At 33.5% G+C, this 14,902-nt stretch overlaps 2 protein-coding genes across 3 annotated transcripts; both read right to left on the bottom strand.

The window, feature by feature from the left end:
* Positions 1-640: 640 nt before the first annotated feature.
* LOC114322237 (blue copper protein) lies at positions 641-1,659 on the bottom strand. The gene is made up of 2 exons (XM_082917977.1): positions 1,363-1,659; positions 641-1,164 (listed from the first exon to the last, which is right to left on the bottom strand). Exons 1-2 carry the CDS (start codon positions 1,523-1,525, stop codon positions 641-643), a joined length of 687 nt encoding a protein of 228 aa, XP_082774103.1. The 5' UTR covers positions 1,526-1,659.
* Positions 1,660-2,845: 1,186 nt separating this feature from the next.
* LOC114322212 (serine/threonine-protein kinase PBL34) lies at positions 2,846-10,574 on the bottom strand. 2 transcript variants are annotated; one of them, XM_028269483.2, is made up of 6 exons: positions 9,760-10,574; positions 8,435-8,766; positions 8,182-8,317; positions 4,281-4,417; positions 4,080-4,203; positions 2,846-3,648 (listed from the first exon to the last, which is right to left on the bottom strand). In XM_028269483.2, the coding sequence occupies exons 1-6, from the start codon at positions 9,929-9,931 to the stop codon at positions 3,134-3,136; spliced, it is 1,416 nt and encodes a 471-aa protein (XP_028125284.1). In that variant the 5' UTR covers positions 9,932-10,574; the 3' UTR covers positions 2,846-3,133. The 2 variants fall into 2 exon arrangements, with proteins under 2 accessions (XP_028125284.1, XP_028125283.1); XM_028269482.2 differs by having other exon boundaries at positions 8,435-8,769; positions 9,760-10,568.
* Between the last annotated feature and the right edge of the window lie 4,328 nt (positions 10,575-14,902).

The following is a 14,902-nucleotide window of genomic DNA, read 5'->3' as shown; positions in this document are numbered from 1 at the left end:
GGTGACCCTTGAGGCTGTGGGCTGCTAGGCTCCTTCTGACTAACTTGGGCTGATGGCTGAAGTGGCCCAAAAATTTTCTTTTTAATTTTTAGGCCCAAGGGAACACTCTTCCTTGCTGTTAGTCTAATTTTTTGGCCCCTTTTAATTGGTTTTATTTTTGGCCCACAGTTTTGAATTTCAACAGAATCTGCAACAATATTAATACACAGGTTGTCTTCTCCGGTAACGAGAGTCGGCGACCATAGACTGAAACTCAAATTTTCTGTTTCAAATTTTTTCCGTTTTTCACAACGAATTTCACCGTTGTGATTAAAATTCTGTGAAGAACAAGATGGAGCCAATTTGGAGACCCAATTTGAACCGAAAAATATTTTATAAAATTGTTTCAAATATTTCTTCCTGCGGGAAGGTTTTATATTACCACCAATTGGGTTATGATATAGTATGAGGCAACCCACCATATTATGGTGTGAGCACTCTCATACCTTCAGGAATTAAATTTACAATTCAAAGGACTTTATTAGAATCATTTTCAAAGTATTTGATCCGCTATCATGTGACAAAATACTAGACAACATTCAAAAGTATTTCAATTATAAGATCACATTTTCAAAGGAAAGATGAAAAAAAAAAAATTCAATTAAATTACAATCAGAGCCACAATTGCCACCAATATAGCTAATAGTTGCTGACATCCAATCTTTCTTAATCCATTTGATGAATTACTAGAATCGCTAGAGATTGAAGATTGAGATGGCGCTCCATTTGGTGAGTCATTGGCAATCGAGAATTGAGAAGGTGTTGCATATGGTGAGCCATTTGTAGCTTGAGATTGAGAAGGTGCTACATATGGTGAACCATTTGTAGTTGGAGATTGAGAAGGTGCTGTATATGGTGAGCCATTTGCACCAAAGGATTGAGAATAAGTCTTTTCCCCGTGGGTTGGCCCTTGTGTGTCTCCTTGTTTCACGTCTACTGAGAGCTTTTGGCCACCTTTCTCGCAATGCAACCCTACACCGCAAACAAAATATTTTGGTCCCGGGGTTTCAAGAGTAATTGTATCCTCTCCTGAATCTAGTACTCCATTTTGTGGAATAATGCAATTTTTGTAACCATATTCGTCCACAGGATACACATTGTGAAGTCCAATAGTGTACTTGAAAACTGTATAACCAAAAAAAAAAAAAAAATGTCAATTAAAATGTAATCAACTTATCATTACAGCTTTGATAAATAAAAACTCGAAAACATGAGTATTTGATCCAATTGCACATATATATACATATATATTGAGTAATCTAAAATTTTGTGTTTAAACCAAACATGTTGATCATATCATGAAGATTTATCAAGTTATATTACCGAGTTTGTCTCCAATCCGAAATTCCTTGCCCTTGACCCAACCTTCGTAATCGCCCGTTGTTGTCCATCCAGCTTCATCACCGACTATGAACTCTTTAGCTAAAGTGACTGATGGAAGAACAATAGCGACGACGAAAAAAGTGAGTAAGTATTGTTTGTCCATTGAGTTATTGTCGTAATGTAATGTAAGAAAATAGATATGATTCTTTTTTTATTTTTATTTTTGTGTTGCAAGATTCAATTTATTGAGGAATGAATGAAGAAATTAACAAGGGGGTTATTTATAGAGTTTTTCTATGGAAGGTTTGGAGAACAAGTAACAAAATAGTATGTATGAATTGTCTAGGGATGACCAAAAAAGGAATATGCAACATTCACAAGAATTAAAAAAATGTGAGGTGTCTTACTATTTTTGGTGAATTGTGGTCTTGGGACATATTTTGTAATATATTTAGGCAACAAGACTGTAGTTTCAAATCAGTTAATATTTTTGATTGTTGTGACCAAGTCTTTGTTGTATTTTTAGTTAAAATATTTCAAAATACAACATACGAAATTAATTTAGTTATAATTGTAAATTTTATAATGAATTTTCTTCAATTGGAAATCATATTTGTCCATTAGTATTGAATTAGGGATTTAAAATCTAATTATGGCTTTTTGATGCACTAGCCGTTGGTATTTTTTGATTGACTCTTCTCATTGAAAGTGGGTTTGATCAGAAAGTCTTCTATCTTCACAAGACTATAGTCTAGTTTGATACTTGGGTAGATCACAGAACTGTTTCTCGATCGCATTGTGAATACACGCTTGTAAAGAAGCGACAATTGAATTTTATTAGATTTTAATACTTTGTGATGGAATTATAAAAATATAAATCGCTTCTTATAGTTATAAAAATTACATTCTATTGCTTGAGATTTCTAATTTCATAATAAATCGTCATTTTATTATTAAATCATCAAGTCAATTAATAATTTTTAATGAAATTAAAAATATATTTCAATCGATAATTTAAATAATTTTATTATTATATAAGAGAGCAATTATAAGTTAATTCTACTAAATAAAAAATTCTGATAAAAAAATATTTGTAATTTTTCAAATCACAAGAGATAATTTGTATTTTGAACAAACCTTAAGAAATGTATTCATAATTTACCCAATTATATTTGATAGAAACGAACTGTAAATTTGAACGAACTAGCATTAACATCTGATCTTAATTAATACATGTAATTTATGAACTATATGTATCCAAAGCATGGATAGAAATTCTAATTGTCCATGATTTTTTACAACAATATGCTAGATGGGGCATGAGAAAGATGATTACGTAGTGCTGTTAGGACACTATTTGTTTGTGCTCTTCACCAATCAATATACACTATGTTTCTTGTTATTCCCTAATCATCCAACACAAAGCCGGAAGTCCACCTCCTCCACCAATTACATATTTCTAAAGCACCACGTGACTGTGTCCTAAACCACCAAATCAATTCGAGAGAGATTATCATTAACATTTCTGAACAAGTAGACATGTTGACATTCCTTGTTTTTGCTCCATACACTACAACCCCCCTAACTCTTCCCTCACGGGGAGAGAGGACATAAACAACTCTCAAACATCACAACACCACAATGCAATCTTCCAACCCCCATAAATTAGAATTATATTTGAAAATAACAAAAACAAGAAAAACAGAAAACAAAAAGAGGAGAGTAAACAAGGACGAGGGGAAGAAACAGACAATACAACCAACCCAAAAGCCTATGGTTTATCATTGGGTTTTGGCGAATTTTGTGGAAACTTATTATACGGCGAAGCTTGAGAACCGTTTGGAATCGAGAGGCTCCTCGGATGTTGCTGCCCGTTCCTCGAAAACGACCCAACATGCGTTCTTAAACCGTTTCTAGCATTGGGACTTGAACGGTCAGCCTGCATTGTCTGGAAGTAATATGATGAGCTGGCCATGTCCTTGAGGTTTGGCAGAGGCTTTAACGCTTCGACAACTTCACTCATCAGAGGTCGGGCTTTTGGGTCCCGGCTAAGGCAGCGAGCAGCCAACTGTGCAGCTTTTTGGGCACCTTTTATCGAGAAGTGGCCTTCGAGCCGGGGGTCTATCAGTCTGTAAAACTTTCTTCTCTCTCCTAGGTGTGGCCTCGCCCACTCCACTAGATTGTGTTCTCCGTTGGGGCGGTTTTTGTCCATTGATCTTCTGCCAGTTAACATTTCAAGCAGAACCACACCGAAGCTGTAAACGTCACTCCTTGATGTAAGATGCCCTGACACAAAAATAAGAGAAGATCAGAATGAAGTGTCTCGAATCATGAGCTATGTATTAATGACATTCATGAATTTTTAAACTGGGAAACACAACAGTTTAAAATTTCCCTCGTTCTTATCCCGTTAAATATGAAGATAGAAGCACAAGACATAATTTAAAATAAGAGAAATTATCTAGTAGATCCGACCTGTAACACCACGTGGTGTGCCCTTCTAAAAGTACAGGACATGTTAGTACTTTGAATCCCATTATTTAGATAAGATATATGTCCTCTCATTGTTGGGTAGACACAAGACAACGTGATAGTCCAGACCTACCAGATAACTACTCCTAAAATACAAGTATGTAATAAACAAACCTACACAAAGGAGACACACCTGTACCCAACGTGTATATATTAGACAATTATCATAGACCAAATTCATTTACCTGTCATCACATATTCAGGAGCTGCATAGCCATAAGTTCCCATCACACGAGTAGAGACATGAGTCTTATCTCCCTCAGGACCATCCTTGGCAAGTCCAAAATCAGAAAGTTTGGCGTTGTAATCCTGGAATGACACTTCATTAGAAAATGAAGAAATCAGGAGAATAAATCTAATCTTTTTCCAGAGATTTTATCACATACTGCATCTATTAGGATATTGGAGGTTTTAAAATCTCGATATATAACTGGCCTTTTTGCTTCCTCGTGAAGAAAAGCAAGGCCCCTTGCAGCACCAAGAGCAACTTTCATCCTGATGGACCATGGAAGAGGTAGGGATCCTGCACGTAATGGTAACTATAAGAGAATATCAAGCAAAGATACTATAAGTCAAACTGTTGATACCAGTACAGATCCAACAATGACTAAACAAATACATAAACAAAATCACACAATTCATAGGCCCGTGTTATTGTTTCCAAAACAACATAATCCACGTTTCTTACATGATAGGAGTAGCAGCTCAAAGTTTTTTGAGTTCCTAGACCAAACATCAAAATGAGGCCCTAGGTCTTAAGTATTTGGACCTATGTCATCTGGAATGTGGATCGTTCCGGTAAGTAAAATAAGAACGGGAACATGGTACATCACATGCTCTAAAATGTGGTACGATAGGGGTAGATTTTTATATATTATACTTAAGAATTTAAAATACTTCTAGAGTATTTTTTTTTTAACTATTAAATATCCAATAAAATGTAATATTTTCTATGAACATTATGACCTATTTTTTGATTTTGTCTTGTCAAAACTTAACTCACCTTAAATTTTAGTTCATTATATTTGAATTCCTAAGGTAACATTTTAAAACATATATTGGAAAAAACTTTTAAGATCATTTTGGATCACTAAATTTACCATTTTGGAACAAAAATATACCATGTTTCGGAACGTGCATACCAATACGTAATTCGCTAGGATATTAGCGTTTTCTGGTAACATAGATTTGGATATATGTTACCTAGAAGGTGGATCATTAAGGTACGGGAATGAGAATGGGAATGGGAATGCAGTATGCTACATGCTCTAAATTATGGTACGATAGACGTAGACGTGTATAGTTTACACAAATTTAAGGTACTTCTAGTGTGGAGTAATTTATTTTTTAACAATTAGACATCCAATAAAATGTAGGCTTTTTTTTTCTTCAAATTAATCATATCACAATACATTTCTAAGAGCATTATGACCCATTTTTGGCGTTTTGTCATGTAAAAACTTCACTCTCCCTTAGATTATTATACTTGATCCTTTTACTCCTAAGAAAACTATAAGGAAATCTATTGGGAAAAACTTTCAAAATTGCTTTGGATTGCTAAATTTATCATTTTCAAACAAAGTATACCATGTTTTGAAACATGCATTTTAAAATGTAATTCGCAAAGATATCAACGTTTTCTGGTAACGCACTAATTCGGACAATTGGGACGCATTCTCTCCTCTTCTCTTCTTCTGTTCCTTCATTCTTTAATTTGGTTTCAGAGTATATGATCAAATCCAATCAAACCTCATACAGACTAAAACTTGCAGAGAATCATCTAGGGACTGCCAGAGAAAGAAACATCAAGGTCTCGTACAGTTTGGCAGTGTCTTCAATTTTTTAATGTTTTTCAGAAATTTGTTCAACTAGGTTTGTTTAGGCTTGTTTGTGATTATAAACTCTGCTAACCCTAAAGTGCAGCTATGTCAGAGGTGCTGATAAAATTATTAGTAGTGAATTGAGTGGGTTGAGCAAGTTGGAGCTCTTGAGAATAACATCACCCTATAGATTAGTCCAGAAAAATTGGATTGGAGCAACTGTTTAGCATGGTCACAACCATGTTTAGGAAAAGAGTTTGTAAGACAAACCAGGAATATCGGTCCCTTGCAATATATTATGCAGAACAGATAACTTTGCGGTAGGAACTTGACTATTATTACTATTTTTCAAGCTGATTGTACAATAGACACAACAAAGTTCCAAAAAATGGGTGGAAAAGCATGTTATGGGTTTCCCATCTTGAGACAGGCCTATGTGTATGTTCAATAGGACGAGAGCAACAAAAATGTTAACCTACAGAAAAAAGTGTGAATATTGCGGAAAGACCCACCATCCTAGAGAGCTGTAAGCCGAATGGTTGCCCCATTCAAGGTTGCAGTAGTAGTCAACGTGGTTTTGCTCATTCCCATGCTTACATGTCTGAGACTTCAGAGGCTTCCTCTCAGTCTACTTCTAGTGGCACAACTAGTGAGACTTTCAGTCAGGACAAGACGCAAACTCTTGGCTGGGGTTGATATCACTAAAGAATTGGTTAAAAAAACACTAACAATCCTCGTTGTAAAGGAATTGATCAACCAAATCAACACAACCAAAAGGGAATAATTGGGGATAATCGATCCCATCTCTAGGATAATTTTAATTTCCAAATTCGATCGGAGCATTTTTATCTCCTAAAGGAAGTACAATTTCATCTTCTTGAGAAAACAAGTATGTTAGCTTGTAGACTAACAAATTCACCAATCGAAACTAATCATCCACTTAGCAATGTCATTGGTGACGTAGTGCATAAAGAGAGATACCATAGACTTGTAGGGAGATCGATACATCTCTACCATGCTCAACCTAATATAGCATATACAGTAGGAGTTGTTTATCAGTTTATATAGTCCTCATACCACTCACCTAGATGTTGTTGATCATATTCTGAAATATCTCATGTCAACCCCTTAGAAAGGGCTCTTTACATAATAAATGTTGTAAAAAAGTCATTTAATTTGTAGGGGTTGGTTTTAGCTTATTTTTTTAACTCAAGTTAAGCACATTTTATGATTTTCTTATTGTTGAATATGTGATCTCTAAGCATATCCTCTTTTTTTTTTAATCATGTTTAGCAACCATGTTGTTTTCAAAATTCCAATATTTTCAGACTTCTAATTTTAGTTGATTACAACTAAAAAACATGGTTGCCAATCATGTTTTACCCTAGTTTGGTAAACAAGTTAAAAGTGGCTCGAGTTGTTTAAATAAGTTTTTCATAAAAAAATAAATAAAATAAAATAAGTGTAAAGTTAACAAGACCAAGAAAAAGAATCTGATCTCCAGCCATTGTCATTCAAGGTTGGATGTATTTACTATGCAGGTTGATCCTTTATATAAGGGAATCTAGTTACTTAGCAAAGCAGAAGCACGTAGTGGTGGCTAGATCCAATGTAGAGGTAGAGTACAGGTACAGGGTTACTTGTCTCACGGAATTTGTGAGTTTATATGTCTTCTTATTTTTAGAACTTTTGGGAATATTTGATGATGGACCTATGAGATTTACTGTGAATCTGTGATAGTAAGGCAGCCATCAACAATACTCATAATGCAAATCAGCATGACAAAACTAAACATATGAGATTGATAGAAATTTTATTGAGGAAAAGTTACACAAGGGCTTTTTTGTATTTAGTAAAGGGCTTAGTAGTAAGGTCTTTCACCCTTTGTTTGCAAGTTTGAAATGAGAAATATCTATGCTCTAACTTGACGGGGAGAATTATTTTGCTATGTTTTATAATTGTTTTCAAAGATAAAGGTACTATTGTAATTTTGGAATTATTTGGTATAAATAAATGGGTGTTGGGATGACTCAATTATAAAAAAAAAAAAAACCCTATTCACCTTATGTTCTCTCCTCTTCTCTTCCTTTATCTTCTCATCTTTTCTTTTCCTTTAGTCTTTAACTCTTATTAGATACGTTTCCCAAAAGTATTCGAAACATTTCCCTTAATTTTTACGAGTGTATCATACCCACAACGGCATTCAAAGATAGTTTCCTGGTAACTATGGAAGATACCACTCAAGTTACAAGCTGGTGGTTGAAAGAAAAGGTTTCAAGTCCACCTAGAAGTAAAAATCAGCTTTCCATTACCTAAATAGAAAAAAAAAATTAAAATAAAAATAAAATCCTAAAATGCTGAACAACTATAATACTAATTTCTACTCCACTTTAATAAGAAATTGGGGTACAAAATATGAAGGGAATACAAGAAGCAATCATATCAAAAGAAAGGCAGAGTCACATACTCCTAAAAAGGTGGTTCTCCAAGCTTCCTCGAGGCATGAACTCATACACTAGCAGCCGTTGATCATCCTCAATGCAGTAACCAACCAGTTTAACCAAATTAGGATGAATGAGGTCGCTGAGAAAACTTACTTCAGCCTGGCCAATGAGATGACACTTGAGAACAGCCAAGAACTAAAAGATGGCAAAGGAAAAAGCAAAATAGAAGAAGAAGAAAGTGATCAACAACTGAAATGCATTAGGAAAGTATCAAACCAGCCATTCTTTATGACCCTGAAGTCCATCATGGTTGAGGGTTTTCACTGCAACGGTAAGTCCTGTGCCGGGTTTCACTGGTGCAGTTCCATTCTCTTCAATCCACCCCTTGAATACACAACCAAAACCACCTTCGCCAAGAAGACTTTCCGGTCTGAAATTTCTCGTTGCGAACTTAAGATCATTAAATGTGAATTTTCGAAGCCGAGAAGAAACTTTGAGTTCCTCTTCAAGTTTGGAGGTGGATGAATTGCTTTCTGCATTACTTGTGGTTGTTGATGGTACTACCAGTGCAATAGGGTCTCTGCTTGTATCATTTGTAGATTTACCTTCTGCTGACACAAACAAGGAAGCAACTTAAAGAAGGTAAGGTATAACCCATCATTACAGCAAAAGCTCTAGTTGGTTGGTCTTACACAGAACTCAAACCTCACTCATTCTGTCACTATGCTGATAGGTTGAAACATATGCAATGATTCCATACACATACAAGATCCAGTTTAGTGGGAAAAAAAATAAATAAAAATAAAAACAAAAATTTGATGGACAAGATGTGTATTACAAGGGTAGCGTCCAGCATAGCCACACCAGAAGTTAACAAAACACCGTAAAAGATTATGCTAAGTGCGGCCACACAAAAACATTTCAACACGACAGAGCCAAGGCCAAAATATGTGTAGCCTATGAAACATGCATTTTACATACCACCTGCTACTGATATATCAAGAACATGATATCTGTATCAATTACAATATGCTAATGGCATGTACCACTGGATGGAAAATTATGCAGATCCTTTCAAACAATAACAAAGTACACAATCTTTGAGTCTGATATCACTGAATTACTAATATCATCAATTTAACTTGCATAAGTGACCTCAGAGGGGGAAAATAGGAAGAAATATGGTTTTCGTTGCAGAAATGTTCAATAAATGAGTGAAATTCTTTAGATTATCCATACTGCCATAGAACAAACTTCCTAATCATGGGTCGAGTGGTATTTCCTCATCTTGCATTCTTTTTCCTATTTGTTTTCTTCTTCTTTCAACTATAAGTTGTTACCACATTCCACCAAACTTGAAGCAATATTTGCACAACCAAGATACTACTACTGATGCTTTCTAACTCAAATTAATAACAAACAGCAGGAGCTAAACAAACAACATATATCCATAAAATATGAACATATAGCAATTACATATAATTCCTTCAGAAAAGCAAATGAAGTAAATTAAACTTGATTGAGACCACAAAATCCATGGCAATAAGAAAGTGCAGTTTTAGCACAACATAAAAACTTTTCAGAGGGAAATAAAGGATTACCACAATGAGTACTGATGCCACTAATAGAGCTATCCACTTTAGATCTTGAGGAAATACAGCTGCCAATAAACCTCAACCTAACCCAACACCCAGTCTCCTCCACAGCATCATTTTTCTTCTTCCTACTCTTTGGTTTGCCCACATCCCAAGACTCTCCCTTTCCTAATCCCATATTTCACAAACCCTATAATCCAACCCAGATATCATCAAAGGTCTCCAAATTCCCCCCTCCTCCCTCTTTCCCCCTCCACAACCCAACTCACAGAAACCCCAAAAACAAAATTTCCTGATAAGCCCTTCAATTTCAGAGCTATTTCCTCAAAGACCTTCAAAAATCAGATGAAACAAATCAAACCCACTTCAGAAAATTTCTCACAGATAACGTCAAAGCCCTTTTCAACCACCTCCTCGCACAACCCAACAAACAAAAGATCCCCCAAATAGTCCTTTTTCGCTTGCAGAGACAAAATAAAAATAAAAATCCTCAGAAACCCACCAAAAATCAGACAAAATAGCACAGACCCAATTGAGAAAATCAAGCAAAGATCACATTAGATACTTGGCAAAAAGCTAAAAGATTCGGATCACATGCTTGGCCTTCACAAAACAACTTGAAGAAACTTAGCTCAAAGCAAACAGTAGAAGCTGTATCAGATAATCTCGGTTCAAAAGCAACCCCAGAAATGTCTGCTGCCTCAAAGATTACTGAAATCTCAACAAAAGACTCGAAGAGGAAGACTAGTTCAAACCTCAAAAAATATATGTATATATATACACATATATATTTTTTTATGCTGAAAAAAAAATGTTCAGGCAACTAAAATAAAACTCATCTGATCTAAATATTTTAATTTATTTTCAATATAAATTATTTACTTATTTTCATAATTAAAATTGATCCAAAAAATAATGTTTTAATTATTATATAAAATGTTTAAAATACTTATTTTTTTATTATTTGTCATAATTTAAAAAAGTTAAAAAGTCAAAAAGTCACTATATTATTTAAGTCACATCACATTTCTTTCCCATCACTTCAAACCTAACTCATATTTTATAAAAAAAATCAAAAAATATATTTATTTAGATCATCTCAAATACTTCCTTAATTTTAAAAATAAATTTCATATTAATAAAATTGATCAAATTTTGAAATTTTTTTTTATGATATCTCAAAAAAAGAAATTGTATACACTAGTGGAATTATCGGTTTCTCACCCCCCTTTTTAAATGGAATCGAAGACTAAAAAATTTTAAAAAAAACAAAAAAAAAATTATAAATACATTATGGAGGATTGCTATATAGATTATTTTTTTTAGTTTAAAAAATTATAAATATTTTCTTACTAAAAATTTTTATTTAACAGAATTAATTAAAAAAATTTATAATTATCCTCTTATATAATAATAAAATTATTTAAATTATTAATTAAAATATATTTATAACATCATTAAAAATTATTAATTGACTTCATAATTTATTAATGAAATAAATGATTTGTTGTGAAATAAAAGCTTCAGAAGATGGAATGTAATTTCTAAAATTATAAAATAATTTATATTTTAATCAAATTTCAAGATGTATTTGTAATTTATTCAAAATTAAAAAATTAAAGTATACCGGAGCTGCCCGGATAATACGGGTAGTGGGTTTTGAGCTGCCCATTATGACCGGGAGACAGCTGACCGTACGACCAGATAATGGGGTATGTTCGGGAAAGCCGAAAAAGTGGAAAAGAGAGCGAGGGCAGGCAGAGGGAAGTGGAAAAAAGTGGGCAGTTCGGGCAGATTTTGAGAAGGCGGGCGCGGGACCCATTTCGGTGTGTTTAGCTTGGCGGGACCCACTTAGGTAGTGACGTGTCTAGCTTTGTGGGACCCATTTAGGTGATGATGTGTCCAGCTTTGTTCATGCATCTTCTTCTCTTTTCCCTTGATGATTTTTTTTTTTTTTTAATATATACGATAAAGGTCATAAATTTTTTTTAAGAAAAATGCTTGGGAGCATTAATTAGTGCTCCCACTAATTAGGTGGCAGTGGGTCTCGCCATTAAAGATGTGATATTTTGGTCTTGGAGTTATATTTTATTTTTATTTTTTTTACTTTTTTAATGCATTAGTGCTATTAGTGGTGATATTTTTAGTGGGATGAATCATTGTTGTTTTTTTAATATATACGATAAAGGTCATAAATTTTAAATATTTTATTAAATATCTCATATGGGATCTATATAGAACTTATATGGTATTTGAGTCTCATAATTATATGAGATATTTAATAAAATATTTGAGATCGCTAGTATTTTTTTATATAGGTTTCGTTTGGAAAGAATGGGTTGAGGGGGTTTGGAGTTATTTTAGTCACAAAAAATAAAATAAATTTTTTAGTTTAATAAGACAAAATATCACATTCAACTCATAATTTTACATTCTTTCTCTCACAAACAGTTAAAAAACTTTTCTAAACAAGATTTTTTAACCCTAGGCTAAAATAACTAAAAAATCAAAAAGTTAAAAAGTCAACTCACTACCCAAACAAACCCATATTGATATTTTGAAAAGTTAGTAAAAATTTGATTTTTAAATTTTTTTTGACTTTATTGTGACTTTTTATGTAAAAAAGTTAGCTTTTTTTTAACTTTTTTCGACTTCTTTTGCGTAAAAAAAACTAAAAAGTTAAAAAATTAACTCTTTTAGCTTGTTCCCAAAACACTCCATACGACAAACCACCCTTTAATTTTTTAAAATATAATTATTGACCTTCAATGCTGGAGATAATTATTTATTAATTGCAATTAGCAAGTGTTTATTTAGGATAAATTACAAATCCACCTCTTAACATTTGCTTAAAATATGGATAGTCTTTTGTAATTTGAAAAATTACAAATACCTTGGTTAGAATTTTTTTATTTAACCAAATTAACTAAAAAATAAAATTGTTAACAACTCACCTATATAATGATAAAATTACTTACATTATTAATTGAAATAAATTTTTGACATCATTAAAAATTATTAATTAATTTAATTTTTAAACAAAATTGGTCATTTGTTATGAAATTACAAATTTTAAAGGGTAATATGAAATTTTCACAACCACATAAGACAAATCGTAGTTCAAACAAATCTTAAGAAGTATATTTATAATTAACTCATTTATTTATTTAATTACTAATAAGATTGGATATATGTATATGAGAATAACATTTGTTGACATGACACATGTTTATATGACTTTCTTTGATTCACAATGATATTGAAAGGTGCTGGCTAATTTAACAAATAGAATTGGATTGGATTTTAATCTTTACAAAAATGAGGAGACTTGTTCAATGTATGTGAAGAATATGAAGATGGCATTTCCATTCCACTGTCAACATAAAAAAAAATTTGAAATGATCAAGAATATGTTTGAGAATTGTTTTTATTTAAAAAAATTTTGAACTTTAAAAATATACATTTATACCAAATATGTTGTTGAATAAAAAATACAAACACTTTTAGTAAATGCAAATACCGCTAAATATGATCAATTGTTGTAATATTAATGCTATCAATCATATTTGACCACATATGCATTTAGTAAAAGTTTTAATAAGAGTATATATAGACTCACACTATATTATTTGAGAGGGAGATTTATGAGCTAAATTGGGCCGTGGTAATGGCAGAACAAATTGTGGGCCGAACACAATTGGGTCGTGGTAGCTTGGGCCTGTCCGAAAAGGTTTTGCTTGATTAAGGCACAAAGCATGTGGAACCGAGCTACTTGGCTTGTTGGTGGGGAAGCCGGTCTACTGGGAGTTCGGCCGAGATGTCTGCCTGTCTCCATGGGTTCCACGGTTCATGCATTAGCTCGGCAGGAAGACCGACGGCTAACCGGCTCGACCTACCTCGAGCTCGGCTTGCCGGAATGCAGCCGAGTTCGGTTGTACAGGAGCTCGGCAAATGGTTCATTAAGGTATGCCGCGCAGCACGGTCAGAAGAAACCGAGGAGGTTCCACCGGTCTGCCGAGCGCCGCCGAGGTATCCTAACAGTTTGGTTAGGTGGTGATTGCTAGATTTGTGCTGACAGATGGGATAGCAGCGTCACGTGTCGAGAGACTAATGGGAGTATATTTGGGGCGCAGAAGGTATATAAGCGAGTCTGCGCCCCCCATGCCTGGACAGATGAACATTTGGTGAGACTTATATTATACGCTCAATCCTTTCTCTCTCTCTCTCTCTATCGTGTGTGTGTCTAACTTGATCGTCAGATGGGTATTCCGGCCACACACCACCGGGTAGCTCACCGCCATTGTGCTTACAGATCGATCGGACAGGCAAGAGCTTGAAAGAAAGGAATACGGGCTTGCCGAAATATTTGCTCCCCGTACATTATTTTTTTCTAATTTTTTTTAATACACGAATAAAAAATCATACATTTTACTGTTTTTTTGTTTTCTCTTTTTACTAAACACTACCTTAAATAATTGGACAATGGTTCTTTACTTCAATCCTCCATCTCCCTTTTTCCATTCTCTCTCATTGGAAGATGAATTGAAAATTCCTAAAGTGGGACATTAGCTTTGTGATTAAAAGTTGATCTATCAATTTGATTATTATTATTATTATGATTACGATTACGTTTTTTTAAATTTGAGAATGGTCACTTTATATAAATAATGTTAAAGATTAAGTTTGTATCCAAATGACTAAAATTAGATATAATTTTTTTTTAAAAAAATCTAAAATTAATTTATATATACTTAGACTAGATCAACTGAAAAAGAGTTATAACCACTCAATCCGATCCATTTCACACCCAGTTTAGAATGTCACCAACCCAATGTTTGGTATCACACATTAAAATTAAATCAACTAGAATTGGTAATACTATGAAGACTGTCATAATAGAAGGAAAATATAATAAAAAACACTAGTACAGTAATCAAATTTTAGCTGCTTTAGGTCTCGTTTGGGAACCCTCCCTTTTAGTCAAAAAGTCAAAAAATTACTAAATTAGTCAAAAAGCCAACAACCCATACTAAAAAGTCAAAGATTTTCTTTTCTCTCTACTTTTGCACATCCTTTCATAAAAAGCCAAAAAATTATCCCAAGCATACTAATTTTTTTTGGCTCATATTTTAGCCAAATAGCCAAAAAA

The sequence above is a fragment of the Camellia sinensis genome, chromosome 3, assembly GCF_055761805.1.
Source record: "Camellia sinensis isolate YWXY chromosome 3, ASM5576180v1, whole genome shotgun sequence".
Classification (NCBI taxonomy): Eukaryota; Viridiplantae; Streptophyta; class Magnoliopsida; order Ericales; family Theaceae; genus Camellia; species Camellia sinensis.
This window is presented reverse-complemented; position numbering and strand designations above follow the sequence as displayed.

Bases quoted from the DNA above. Each gene is read 5' to 3' on its own strand.
- LOC114322237 (XM_082917977.1), bottom strand. From the start codon at position 1,525: ATGGACAAACAATACTTACTCACTTTTTTCGTCGTCGCTATTGTTCTT. The intron at 1,165-1,362 runs GTAATATAACTT...TTGGTTATACAG, and splicing joins TCGGATTGGAGACAAACTCG to TTTTCAAGTACACTATTGGA.
- LOC114322212 (XM_028269482.2), bottom strand. From the start codon at position 9,931: ATGGGATTAGGAAAGGGAGAGTCTTGGGATGTGGGCAAACCAAAGAGT. The intron at 4,418-8,181 runs GTATGTGACTCT...CATTACGTGCAG, and splicing joins GGAGAACCACCTTTTTAGGA to GATCCCTACCTCTTCCATGG. The intron at 3,649-4,079 runs GTAAATGAATTT...TTTTTGTGTCAG, and splicing joins TCCTGAATATGTGATGACAG to GGCATCTTACATCAAGGAGT.